This window comes from Lithobates pipiens, unplaced genomic scaffold (genome assembly GCF_037356315.1).
Source record: "Lithobates pipiens isolate NorthernLeopardFrog02 unplaced genomic scaffold, aLitPip1_a1.2 Scaffold_19, whole genome shotgun sequence".
Lineage (NCBI taxonomy): Eukaryota > Metazoa > Chordata > Amphibia > Anura > Ranidae > Lithobates > Lithobates pipiens.
In genome coordinates this window covers 222873952-222887427 of record NW_027507764.1, presented here as the reverse complement: position 1 = coordinate 222887427, position 13476 = coordinate 222873952, and the positions used below count along the sequence as shown (strand labels likewise).

Genomic DNA, 13476 nt, shown 5'->3' with positions numbered 1-13476 from the left:
CCTATTCTGCAGGAGTCGAAGGAAAAAAGTGGGTACTCGGACAGGCAAAGTGCGAAAATAATAAAGGACTTTAGGCAGGATCGTAATCTTTGCCGCCGAGATCCTGCCTACCCATGAGAGCGTGGGAAATTGCCAAGACTGCATAAGGGTGGACATCGTTCGCAACAGGGGATAGTAGTTAGCGGAGAAAAGGGAAGAATAAGATGGCGTTAGTTTGATACCTAAATAATCAATCGATACCCAACGGTAGGGGAAATGGTCCTGGAGGCGCTGCACCAGTTCCAGAGGGAGGTTGACGTTCAGCGCTGTGGTCTTAGAGGGATTAATTTGAAGACCCGAGAAGGCTGAAAATCGGTCCAATACTAGTTGCAGTTGGGCAGGGAGATGAGTGGGTTTGACAGAGTCAAAAGGGCGTCGTCCACAAAGAAGTTCACTTTATATTGAGTGCTCGCGTAAGGGACTCCCGAGATGTCACCATTGGCCCTGATCGCCGCCGCCAGCGGCTCCAATGCCAGGATAAAAAGTGCCGGGGACAGGGGACATCCCTGTCTGGTCCCCCAAAGTATAGGGAAAGGGTCAGAAAGGAAACCCGCATATTTTACCGACGCCGACGGTGCGGAATAGAGGGCCTCGATCCATTGCAGAAAATGTGGCCCAAATCCCCATTTGGTTAAAACAAAAAAAAAAGGTAGTCCCAGGAGAGCGAGTTAAACGCTTTATAAATATCCAGGGAAAGCAAAAGTCCTGGTATTTTACGCTGACGGAGTATATGGAGGAGATGGACAACCTTGCGGACACTGTCCCCCGCCTGGCGACCGGGCACAAAGCCCACCTGATCCCTGTGAATGAGGGCCTAAGGTATCTGTTGACTCGCGTGCTCAGAACTTTTCCCAGAACCTTCAGGTCAACGTTCAACGGGGAAATGGGACAAAAAGACTGTGGGTCCGTGGCTTCCTCGGGTGACTTGGGGATCATAGAAATATGGGCTTTCAGCGAATCTGGCGAGGGTCTCGCGCCTTCCCGCCAGGAGTTGAAATAGGAAGTTAGGTGGGGCGTGAGCAGGGGTGCAAATGTCTTATAGTAGAGACCGGTAAAGCTGTCTGGGCCCGGGGCCTTGGATGGCTTAAGGGACTTTAGGGCTTGGGTGGCCTCCAGTTCAGTTATAGGAGCATTCAAATTATCCTGTGCCACCGAGGACAATAAAGACTAAACGATTGGAAGAAACTCTCGGCCTTGTCCCGGTCGAAGGCAGCTGATCTACTATATAGAGATGAGAGGAAGGAGGCAAAGCCAGCCACTACCTTAGATGGATTTGACGTGAATCCCCCTCCTCTCACCTTTAGTCGAACCGGCCTACTCGGGCGCCCCACTGAATTAAGTTTCCTAGCCAACATAGGACCAGGTTTGTTCGAGCAACTGTAAAATTTATACTTGAACCAGCACAGGGCCTTCTCCGCCTGAGTAGAGGCGAGCAGGTCCAACGCAGTGGCCAAGTGGTCATGGGTCTGCTTATGGGCTACCGTAGGACGCGCCTTCCACGTCGCAGCTGCTGCTTCTAACAAGGAGGTCAATTCCCGTATCCGCTGCTCCCTGAATCAGATGTCCCCTGACCGTCACCTTGTGGGCTTCCCACAAAGCAACTGGAGAATCTACCGAGCCTACATTTTCCGTGAAATAAGTTTGGATATGTGTTTCTATCTGGGAGCATGTGGCTTGCGTACTCGGAGGGATTCATTAATCTGCCAAAGGTAGGCCGGGCGGGAGAATCCCGCCAAGGAGATTCCAAGAATCAGGGGGTCATGGTCAGACCATGGAGAGGTGGCAATAATGATCTTATGTACCAACGGCAGGGAGCTGAGTTGCAGAAATCCGTGATCTATTCGACAATAACTCTGGTGGGGGTTAGAGAAAAGGTAAATTCCTGGGACAACGTGTTTTGCCTGCGCCACACGTCCACCACGCCATATGATTGGAAAAGATTGCGCAGCACTTGCTCTTGATAGGCATCATGGGACGGAGGCACTTCACTGAGACTACGCCTATCCAGAGTGGAGTTAAAAACAGAGTTGGAGTCTCCCATCATAATCAGAAGGCCCTTTTGATGCCTAGTGATCACTTGAAACAAATGCAAAAAAAACCTCTGCTGAAATGAATTAGGAGCATAGTATCCAACCAAAGTGACCTCCTGGTCCCACAGGGTGCCCTGCAAGATCAAATATCTACCCATAGGGTCCGCTATTTCCTTAGAACAGTTAAATTAGAGGTTACGCCGAAAGGCCATCAGCACCCCTCTATGCTTCCCAGAAGTGGAGGCCGTAAAAAACACTGGATAATGGGAGGACAAGTATTTGGGAGATGAGGATAGGGAGAACCTGGTTTCCTGCAAACACACTACATCAATTGATTGAGATTTTAAGTGACGGAAGACTTTCGACCTTTTAATAGGGAAATTGAACCCATGGATATTCTGCGAGAATATTTTCAACACATTCTGAGCCATCTGGGAGGGAAAACAAGGTTCATATAATTATAGAGCGGCCGACTAGGCATGTACTTAGCCTGATCCCAAGGCGAGGCAATCCAAGCCCGAGTAGGGGAGAGGGAGGGGGTAGAGTATAGAGAAGAAGAGAAAGAGAGAGAAAAGGAGACAGTATAGACAAGTAAAACACATAAACACCACACTTGGTGGGCATTGCATCCTGACTACAGGACACTAAAGGGGGGTGGCTCTACCACCAACCACAAGGCTAGTAAATAAGTGAAACATAACAGTATTAACAGCAATAATACTACCACCCCTGCACAGGGCTATTAAAACTAGAACAAAAACAGGAGAGACGAGCTAAGCCCATCTCGCAGTACCTTCACCGGGTAGCAGTGAACAAAACAAACAATGCAATTAAAGGCTCTCCCCAACCGGCATCACCCCGCAGGGAGCGCCCGAGGGGAGAACGCAACCTCGGTCGCCGATTGTGACCCCCACGCCCGAGCGCCGCCAGGCCACCGAGGGTCCAGAAAAAAAGGGAGGGACCCCGTAAGGCCCAGGGCCACAGTCCAGCAGGGAGCCACCAGCGTGGATCATGACCCGCCCCCCTAACGGGAGGTAAACCGAAATAAACCATGGCTTGACCCGGGCAAGGAAGGGAGGATAGGAATGAAGTGGAGGGATTGGTAAAAGTAAAAAAAAGAAGAAAAAGGGGGAAAGACAATGGGAGGGAAGGGTGTTAAGAGAAGGGGGAGGGGGGAAAGGGGGAGGAGAGGAGCAGAGTGTGGGGAGCGGGGAAATGGAAAGGGAAATGGTGAGGGAGTGGGGGGGAGGAGGGAAGGGATTAGGGAGGGAAGGTAGGGTAGAAAGTGGGAAGGGGTTTAGAGCACTTTATGGTAACCAGGGTCTAGTAACCAACCAGCATACACAGAAAATGAAGCGTTATACATAGTAATCCCTGGTACAGGCCCCCCAGACTGCGCTTATCCCACCTGGGATATGGTCCCACGAAACAAAAATAAAATAAAAAAAGGGGGGGTATGTCCCAAGATAAGGCCCCCGAGTTAACTGTGGGGCCTGGGTGAAACTAGGCAGTCTTAGTAGGGCTGGGTCATTGGCAAAAGCCCAAGGTCCAAGATGAAGGCGCTTAAAGGCCTTTAGACTGAATAAAAAATAGAAAGTAAAAAGTAACAATAAATTAAACAAAAATAGAGAAAAAGGGGGAGGGGGTGGTAGGGGCAAAGAGAGCATGGTCACATCACCTGGTAAAAAACAAGTTCCAGCACCAGGAAAAGAGAAAAAAGTACTTCAGAGGCCTGGGGAAGGCAACCGAGCAAAAGGCAAAGAATTGTGGACGGGTTCCGTGCGGTCTTCATCCTGGATCTGAATAAGGGGATTGTGCAAGTGGCTGGGTATCAGGAGGGGCCCGCTTTCAGTTGCTGACTGGTTCCCACACACGGCCCATGTGCCTAGAAGAGGGCCGAGGACCCGAAGCCCTCTCCCGGTGGCTGGGGTTATCTGGAGGGGGGAGCAAATGCAGTGCTTCAAAAGTTGCCTGGGCTTCCTCCGCGGTGCGCACAGTGTAGCCCCTGCCTTAGTAAGTGAATGCGAGGCGAAAAGGAAGGCCTCAGGTGTACTTGATGTGGCGTTCCAACAGAGCTGAGGTGTATGGTTTTAGTTGTCTCCTCTTTTGCACCGTGGTGGGGGCCAGATCAGTGAAGAGCTGGTACTTGTGACCCTGGAAATGGAGATCAGGCTTGTCCCGTGCTGCTTTAAGGAGTGTTTCCTTAGTGCGGTAGTACGTGAACTTGATAATGTCCCGAGGGGGCCCCCTCCTTCCTTGGTCCAAGGGCCCGATGGATCCGGTCAAACTCCATGCAGTTAATGGGGATGCCCGGGACCAGTTCTTGGAATAGGGCCGTGGCAGTGGAGGTTAAGTTCTCAATAGTTTCGGGGAGTCCCCTAAGCCGGAGGTTCCCACGTCTAGACCTGTTCTCATAGTCCTCTAATTTTAGGAGGGCTGCATCCAGCTCCCTGCGGAGGTCCTGCAGGTCCTGCTCATGGTGGTCAATGACCGTTGCTGCAGCCTCCATTCTATCTTCCAGGGCATTCGTACAGTTGCCCAGCTCACGGATTTCCTTTGTGAGATGCGTGGCCAGTTTGGAGGTGGCCGCCGACAGTTCCCCCTGCAGCATGGTTTTAAATCGAGTCAGCAGGTTGGAGTCCCGCAATGCAGGTGCTATATAGGGTTGCTGGGCTCCTTGTATGCTCTCTGCATCCGAGCAGGCCTCGGGCTCACCTGAAAGCAGCGGAGGTATAGAGTCCATGTCTGAGGCCTGCGTGTCCAGCGGGAAGGCCGCGAGGCTCGCACGTATGGCTTGTCTCCTCGTGGAGCTCTGTGCTGTGCCCGATCTGCGCCCCATACCGTCATACCGCGATGTCGGGATATAGGGAGCCCGGATTGATGTGCAGGGGCGGCAATATCACAGCCGGTGTGGTTGGTGGTGGAGAAGCGCCATTAGTTTGCGGCCATCTTGGTTCGCTGCTCAAGAGCGCCCCCGATTTATGATGATTTCAAATGATTTCACTCCCCCCTCACACCAGCAGGCTGTGATAATAAGAGCTGTAGGATGCTGGGTGTAGCAAGATGGCCGCCGTCATCCAGGGCATGCCGGAGCCAGGGCCTTAACTAAAAAAAGCTGCCGCAGGATAATACTAGGCTCAGGTTCAGGAGGAGTTATCAAGGCCCGCTCAGGATTCAGCCTCCCACAGCCCAGGAAGACAGCGCCCACCTGGTGGGGAGAGATTAGCTGGGGAATCCAGATACCACCCCTCAGGGGACTCACCAAGCCGAGGAAAGTCTGTGTAGGGGTTCGGGAGGCGGCTCCTGTTTTCAAGGGCCCGGCGACTAGAGGGATCCTCCCCGGATGGCCGTCCACCGCCGATGTATTGACTCATGGCGGTCACGGCAGGCGAGCGCGGCAGTCCGGAGGCCGAGTAGGCCGCAAGATGGCGGCCGGCGGGCTGCCGATGGAGTCCGCGACGGGCCGGATCTTGCGGGCAGCGGAGAGCGGCCAAATCCGTATGGGGGTGTAGGGGAGAGCCCAATAGAGCGGATGAGGTGTTTCAGGGGGAGAAAAAGCAGTCCACAGCGGAGGATGGCTGTAGATTCTAATCCAGCCACCACAAGTCACTCGTTCATTCAAAGATGCTTCTTGCAGGACTTTTTCTAATGTCTTGCAAGCGTACCGTCCCAGTGTGAAAGCACCCATTGCAATGAATGGGAGGCAGTTTTCAGGCGCTATTTCTCGCCCTAAAATGCCTGAAACTGCCTCAGTGTGAAAGGGGTCTCCCTGAAAGAGCACAAATAGTTAGGCAGCCCATACAAAAGTATTTTTTTTTTTTTTTCCGTTCAACCAGTGGGTTGAATTAGAAGAAATTACCTGATATAAATGATGGTTAATTGGATCAATTAGATATATTACAATGATAGACAAATGGAGCAATGTATAGATAGGATTATATTAGATGGTACTTCCTGTTTTTGTTTCAGTATTTAAGTTTACTTACAATTGTCCAATTGCTCTTAGATGACATTTTTGTCTATTCTGAATTTATTTCACCTGAAAAACATAAACAGGGACACTAATGACTACATTGCTTTTAAATCTAATCTTTTGTAAAAACATTTTTTGTTTTCCATTTCAGGAACCTAATTTCGAGGAACTTCAGGTAATAAACTATAAGACTTTTTGTGCGTGTGTTATGTTATGTGATTAACCACTTGCTGACCGTCCACAGTATACATAATAAACCCGGCAGCAAGTGATTAAAATGTGATGTCCACTCCTAATAGGAGTATATTTATAAAGCAGGAAATCTTACATTTCCCCAGCAATCACTGCAAGTAAATTTTTCTGGTGCATGTGTTTTTTTTTTCCAATTTTTTTATTTAAGAAAGAAGGGTAGCTTCCAAATAGACATACAGTACATATACTGTATTTGCTGGCGTATAAGACTACCTTTTACACTTAAAAAAAAATGCCCAAAAATTGGGGGTCGTCTTATACGCCGGGTATACAGGTATACAATGCTGCCCGATGGATGTCAGCCCCCAAATGTCTGCTAATACTGTATATGGCTTCAGCAACAAACAGTATACGCCGTTGAGCCAATCCCGGCGAGCGATGTATTCTATTAATGAATACAGAGCCTGCTTGGATTGGAGTAACAACCACTGCCAATCCGAGCAGGCTACATAGAGTAGCCTGCTCGGATTGGCTTTGAGAGAGAGAGAGAGAGAGAGGCAAGGGCTGATGATGCTACAGCCTCTGCCAATCCAAGCAGGCGTTGTATTCATTAAAATAATACACCGCTCACCATACTTCCCTGGGTAAATCCATTCACTGATCTCCTACTACTATACATCCTGCTATTTGCCTTTGAGGTCTGAGGCACCCAAGAGGGACAGGTAAATCTGGGACATATGACAGGGGGGTTATTAAATGCATTTTGGTGGACAATTCCCATAGAATGTAACCCAAAAGTGGTATAGGTTTGGTTAGTGAAAAATTCTACTTTCCAGAGTTGTGGCATTCAATAGATCTCTGTTTGTGTTATTATTGTTTGATTTACTTTATGACATAACACAGCATGGCGGATGAGTAGTTGTCATTCTTGCTTTGTATTTTTTAATCGTTCTAATGTTTTTTTAAAATGGTGTTGCCTCAGAAGGGGGGTAGTCTTATACCGCGAGTATTGCCCAAAACCTATGTTTTAACTTGAAAAATAGGGGGTCGTCTTATACGCCCAGTCGTCTTATACGCCGGCAAATACGGTACACAATAAATAGTCCACAGAAGATCCAATAGCTGTAAATTACAAATATAACGGATTTGTGTCAGAAAAAGAGGACCAATGCAAACTATCAAAATGTAGAGGTTGTGAAAGATAACAGACAAAGAGACACAAAGAGGAAAAAAAAAGGGTTGTGTAGGGCAAAAAGGTAGCCTATGAGTCGGATTGTCTGCTGTGAGATGCAAGGACACCGTCAACCAGTAGGAGTCCCCTTGATAAGAGCCTTCCCTACCTCAGAATAAACATGTTCCATAATGTCAAGATTTGAATGTAAGCCTCTCGTTTCTGCAAGGGCATTCAAAACCAGGTCCTTCATCCGGTTCAACTCCTAAACCACAGCCCAAATGTTGGAGGCCGCATCTGTTTCCAGCTGAAGAGAATGCAAGACTTAAACGCATTCAGAAGGTGGCGAAGAATAGACCCTGGCGGGAATTGAAGTGTGCAACAAGTAAAATATGTAGTAGTATCCCATGCTCCAACTGAAATCGCCAGTGAATAGCGGAGGTGATTGGGAAGTACTTATAAAGAGAAGGGGTGTGCGGCACCATTGAAAGTAAGGGTCTTGAAATTGGTTTCCTGCAGAGTGAGATTTCAAGGCAAATCAGGTTATGTTGGAGCGCTGCGTTTTCGAGAATGTTCTACCCAGGTCTGATTCCCATTTTGTTAAGTAGGGTATCAGAAAGTCATTAGACGGTGTGACCATTAGAGTGTACATTGCTGAAAGAGCATGGGGGAATGGGCCACCCTCGGAGCAGTACTTAAAGTGTAGTCGGGTTGCGGCAGAAAGTTTGTAAAAAATTGTGTAATTGCAATGCCAAGCCCCCGATGTTGCACAGTGCGATACTTGGTAATGCCCTGACTCAATGAGCTGAAGGCTCCTTCTTGAAGACGTGGGGTAAAACATGGGTTAACCAGTATGGGGAACAGCGGAGGCTCCAAAGAGGACCACTTATCCATAGAGATAAGCTGAAAACACAGGCAGGTCAGGTCGTAGGCCCAATAAGCGGGTGTTTTTTTAGAGAGGAAGGGAGAGCCTCAAAACACCAAGGGGATCTAAGCAGCAACACCTGACTCTGGTCTTGCTCTATGTTTGGCCAGGGTATAACATCACCATGATGGCACAAGTCAAGTAGACGTTCTTAGGTGCTTTTTTCCTGGTAGTATTTATAAAGATATGGGACTGCAAGGCCCCCAGATTGTTTTGGGATGACCAATGAGGATCTTTGGATCCACGGTCGTGTATGAGCCCAAATAAACCCAATGAAAAGGGAATTGGCTTAAAATATCTCATAGAAATAGCTATAGGTAGTGCCTGAAAAAGATATAAAGACTTGGGCAGGATACTAATTTTTTAAATATTGCACCTTCCAAACTACGAGTGTAGTCCCAAGTTCAGTGTTTTCAGAAGAGCACGCACTTTGCATAAAAGAGGGGAAAGTTAAAGTGAATGTAAACCCTCACATATACCCAGTGAAGTGAAGAGCCTCAGATGATACACAGAGATGAAACAAATCTCCCTACATAAGTTTTACATGTATATCTGCTGTCTTTCCATTTCTACATTCTTTAGAAAGTGCACATCATGTTACAAATCTTTCTTACTGTTTCAGCAGTGAGAGGGGAGTCTGGGCTTATACTGTGTTGTGAGCTGATTGGAGGAAAGGCACCCCCACCCCCCCCACATAGGGAGAGGAGCGAAGATGCTTGCAGAACTGTGCTGTGAATAGACCAGCTCTCTGCTAATCTATTTATAGCACCCTCCCTGACACAAGTTTCCAGCTCTATTTATCATGCTGATAACAGAAGAATGGAGCAGCAGAAAGACCTGGGACATAGTGCTTTGGAGAGCGATGAGTAAACCCTACAGATAGATGTGCCCAGGTCAGATTTCAATTTGCCAACCAGCTCACGCAGATATACTGCGGCCGGTCGGCTCTTCTGCGTAAACTGACTTACCTGTACAATGATCCATGCAAGGAGGATAGTGGACACGCCTGCGGGTCCCGCAGACTCTATGTCCGCCGGGGGCCTGCGGTCGCAGTGAAGAAAGAAGCAGAACAGGGAACTGTAAACAAGGCGATTCCCCGTTCTGTCAGATGACATGACAGATATCTACTGTTGCCAGTGATCGGGAACAGTGATCTCTGTCATGTTCCAGTAAGCCCATCCCCCCTACAGTTAGCACACACCCAGGGAACACACTTAACTCCTTGATTGTCCCCTAGTGTTAACCCCTTCCCTGCCAGTGTCATTTTTACATTGATCAGTGAATTTTTATAGCATGTAGCAATGTAAAAGTGTTTGGTCCTCAAACAGTGTAACTCGGGGTCAGATTTGTCCGCCGCAATGTCGCAGACCCGCTAAAAATTGCAGATCGCCACCAAGTCCCTAAATCTATCCCATAGTTTGAAGACGCAATAACTTTTGCGCAAACAAATCAATATACACCTATTGCGTTTTTTGTTTTTTACCAAGAATATTTAGACAAATCTATATCGGCCTAAACTGATGAATATATTTTATTTTTGGATATGTATTATAGCAGAAAGTTGTGTTTTTTTTTATAGTCTTGTTATATTTTAGAAAGTCCAAGGACCATATGGAATGGTGATAGGGGATCCCACACTCAGGGCTGCCATCAGGAGGGAACAGAAACCATGTTTTTGTACACTGAAAAAGACACAAGGGGGGAGGCGCCTCTGGGTGCAGATATAGGACAAGTTTAATAACACTTATAAATACAGGCAACTCACATTTGTGAAGTCATAAGTAAGCATTGGTTAAATCCCAGCATATGGGTAGTCATCCGTCTCGTCAGTCCATTCCTGCTTGATAGGCGCTCTGTTCTCGATACAAACATCGCTGGATGGTAAGATGCCGGCCGTAGTGGAGATTGCTCAGAACGAGGCTTGAGGCGTAGTTGGTGTGCAGACGAGGAGGAATGATGTCACTGGAACGACGCGTTTCCTGAGTGTACAAGCTGCGAGTGACGTGGCAGCCGTGCTCCTCCTTCAAGCTGACAGATGGGACTCGGAAGCTTACAATATAAAGTATATGGAGGGGAGTGGCCAGGATGAAAGGTGCAAAGTGATTGGCAGCACATTGTGATAATTAATCAAACACTATGTAGTAACATAACATAGTAATGGGCATTCGCGGAGACACGAATAAATACATGGCTAAGTTAAACTTTTTATGATTAAGACTAAATTTAAAAGATATTAAAAAGCAATGGTATGCAATCACAGACACAAATACATAGCAAAAACATAGCCACCCCATGTAAAGACGTAAAGGGTAGTCGGGCCAAACACTAATAGAATAATAAAATAATTAATAAAAATTAAACGGTCAAAAATGAATCAATTGATCATTCATCAACTAATCAATTAGGAAGAAAAGCAACCATTGTACTTCCACCCCCATAGCCTGAGACTTGGAGAAGTTGATCTTAAGAGAAGGTAACCACATAATTCAAATTCTCTGAACAAATTTGGAAGGGAGATTAACGGATTGGTCAAAGAGAAATGCATGTCGTTGGCATGGCCGAGACCTTATTTCGTGTCCTCCAGATGCTCAAACCTTGTATGTCAGGATTTAAATGACCTTACATAAAAAAAGGGCTCTAATGTAAGGACAAAGAGAAGGGGTGACAACGGACACACGTGTCTAGTACCATTCGTGACTGAAAAGGGGAATGACAGGACACCGTTCACTTTAACCTATGCCGCTGGTGCGGCTTAGACACTTGAAATTCAGCATCGCAAGTTGTCCCCTATACCGATGTGTTTTCGGATAGTGACCATAAATTGCCAGTTGACCCGCTTAAATGTCTTCTCTGCATCTGTATTTAAAAAAATGCATGGAGTACGAGATTGGTGCACGTGTTTTAAATAACGATGACTTAATTACCGGTGAATGTTTGTTAAAAATCGCATTCACTACTTTAGAAGTATGAAGTAATGTATTGCCTCCATAACGTTAATTTTATCCGCTGTTCTGAGGTCCTTTGTAGTGAAACAGCACCATCCACTGGCTTATTTTTTCATGACAACTAATATACTAAAGCTTAGCCTTAGCATACAGTGTGATCTAACTTTAATTTGCAAGGCACCTACAAATCTCATTCCTAGCTCTTTTAACAAAGAATAAAATATTTAAAAAAAGAATGTAAATATTATTTACACACCTAGGACAAGAATGAGTCTGATCATCAAAGAATATAGCATCTGCCTTGTGCTTGGGCTGCACAAAAATCAGAACTGGACACACAATGGCTTTTTTATACTTTTTTTTAAAAAACGTGATCATCTGTCACACCTGATATTGAAGCAGACGAGCTATTTATTCAAATTATCGACCGTAAGACGTGGACATCAAAAATCTTGACACATTTCACACCACTGTGCGCCAGTGGAGCTGTAGATTCATGTGTAGGCAACTTTTTTTTTTTTTTTGTAGATTGTGGCATACGTTCAGCACCAATTTTTAGGTGTTTTAATCATCTCCGTTACACAAGTTTTTCACCTTTTAAACGTGTTAGTCTATGAGGTAATGTATATAGAGATACAGTATTCGAAATAGTGAAGTCTGTTGATCAGATGCATTTTTTTTCTTTCTGTAGGCTCAACTGGCAGAGAAAACCAGGTTACTAAATGAAGCAAAACTGAACATGCAAGAATCCAAAGAAAAGGTGCAGAAGGGTTTAATATTGTTGTACAATATTCAAACTTTTAAAGGGGTTGTCCAGTTATTTTTTCAAAAAGTAAAACTCAGCACCTACAAAGACTCTCATCTGCCCCAGGATCCAGCAATGCCCTAATCCAGCCAGTTTCTTCATCAGCTTTGGTCGCTGGTGCTGGCATACCAACTGTAGCAGCCGGCTGTGACTGCTTGTGGTTTCCTAGCCAACTGCTCACTGTGCGAGTGGCACTGTGCTATTTGATCTGTGACATGTCTCAGAAGTCTGTGGATGAAGGGGGGGGGGGGGTCTCTACTTTGAAACCAGGTACCCTCTTCAAACCAACCCCCGAAAAAATGATGTCCCAAATGGTGGGGTAGGGGGGGATTGGGTAGTGCGGAGGAAGGAGGCTCATTCTAAATGGAAGCTTGCAATGAGAGAAAACAAAAATCCTTTTTTTTTTTCTTTGGTTTCTCAAAAAAAAAAAAAAAACTAGTAACATCTTTTTTGTAATTAATATATATGATGTTACAGTTTTAAGTAAGCCACACAAATGTCTTTTTAGATTGATTTATAGTTTGCTCTTTTATTCAGCCTTAATGTAATTTCTTTTCTTTACAGGCTATTGTTTTGGAAGACCAGTTAAAAAAGTACTCGCGTGGTGTTTTTGTTACTCCTCTTGGCACTCCTTATAAAGGTAAAAAAACAATGCATTATAATCTTTCATTATAAAAATGTTTTTAAAAATATTACCCTCCAAAAAGAAGAAAGTTTATACTTTTCTTTTCCACTGCTGACAGTTCTTAGAATCTTCGCTCTCTTTCAAAGTGAATCCAGCAGCAGAATCTTCACATTCGTCACACATCTGCATTCACCAATAGGCTATGGTTTTATCTTACAGTTTTACAGGTTTCTTAGCCTTTAAATAGGCATCAGAGTCACTTTAGGTGATGGCTAAATGCAATTTGGCCATTGGGATCATTATACTTTGCATATGACAAGTTAGAGACTTCCGAACCATTTAGATTTCATTGAAAGACACCTTTTACCTAGAGTTCCTTCTATGCTGCATCAGCCGGCTTCAAGCCGCTTTGCATTCATGATGCAAACTGCTTTTGCAAATCCTTTGATGTATGATAATTGTTGGTAATTTTTTGTATTAACTTTTTTTGATCATTTAAAAATGTTAATATAAATCTTTTTTTATTTTTATTTTTACTTTTTTTTATATAAACTTCTATTACAAGGTGGTTACATGACTTTGTTTGAAAATAATGATAGGCTTTCTAATATAAATTGCCCTGCACTACCTTATGGCAAATTCTGTTGATCCACTGGTTTACAGTGTAAGTAGACCCCAACTAAACATCTTATTTGCTCCCTTTTAATAAATATATATTTTATTGTATATATTTATATATTCGGTTTGGTAATTGATTTGTTTTTGTATTTT

At 45.4% G+C, this 13476-nt stretch overlaps 1 protein-coding gene across 7 annotated transcripts in view; it reads left to right on the top strand.

Annotated features, from left to right (window-relative positions):
* Nucleotides 1-13476, top strand: part of GOLGA4 (golgin A4) — a 223384-nt gene that overhangs the window by 174502 nt on the left and 35406 nt on the right. For all 7 annotated transcript variants that reach the window (XM_077491722.1, XM_077491720.1, XM_077491725.1 and 4 more), the window contains 3 exons: nt 6194-6217; nt 11967-12035; nt 12645-12720. In XM_077491722.1, coding sequence (XP_077347848.1) covers nt 6194-6217; nt 11967-12035; nt 12645-12720 — 169 coding nt within the window. The remainder of the gene's footprint in view (nt 1-6193; nt 6218-11966; nt 12036-12644; nt 12721-13476) is intronic.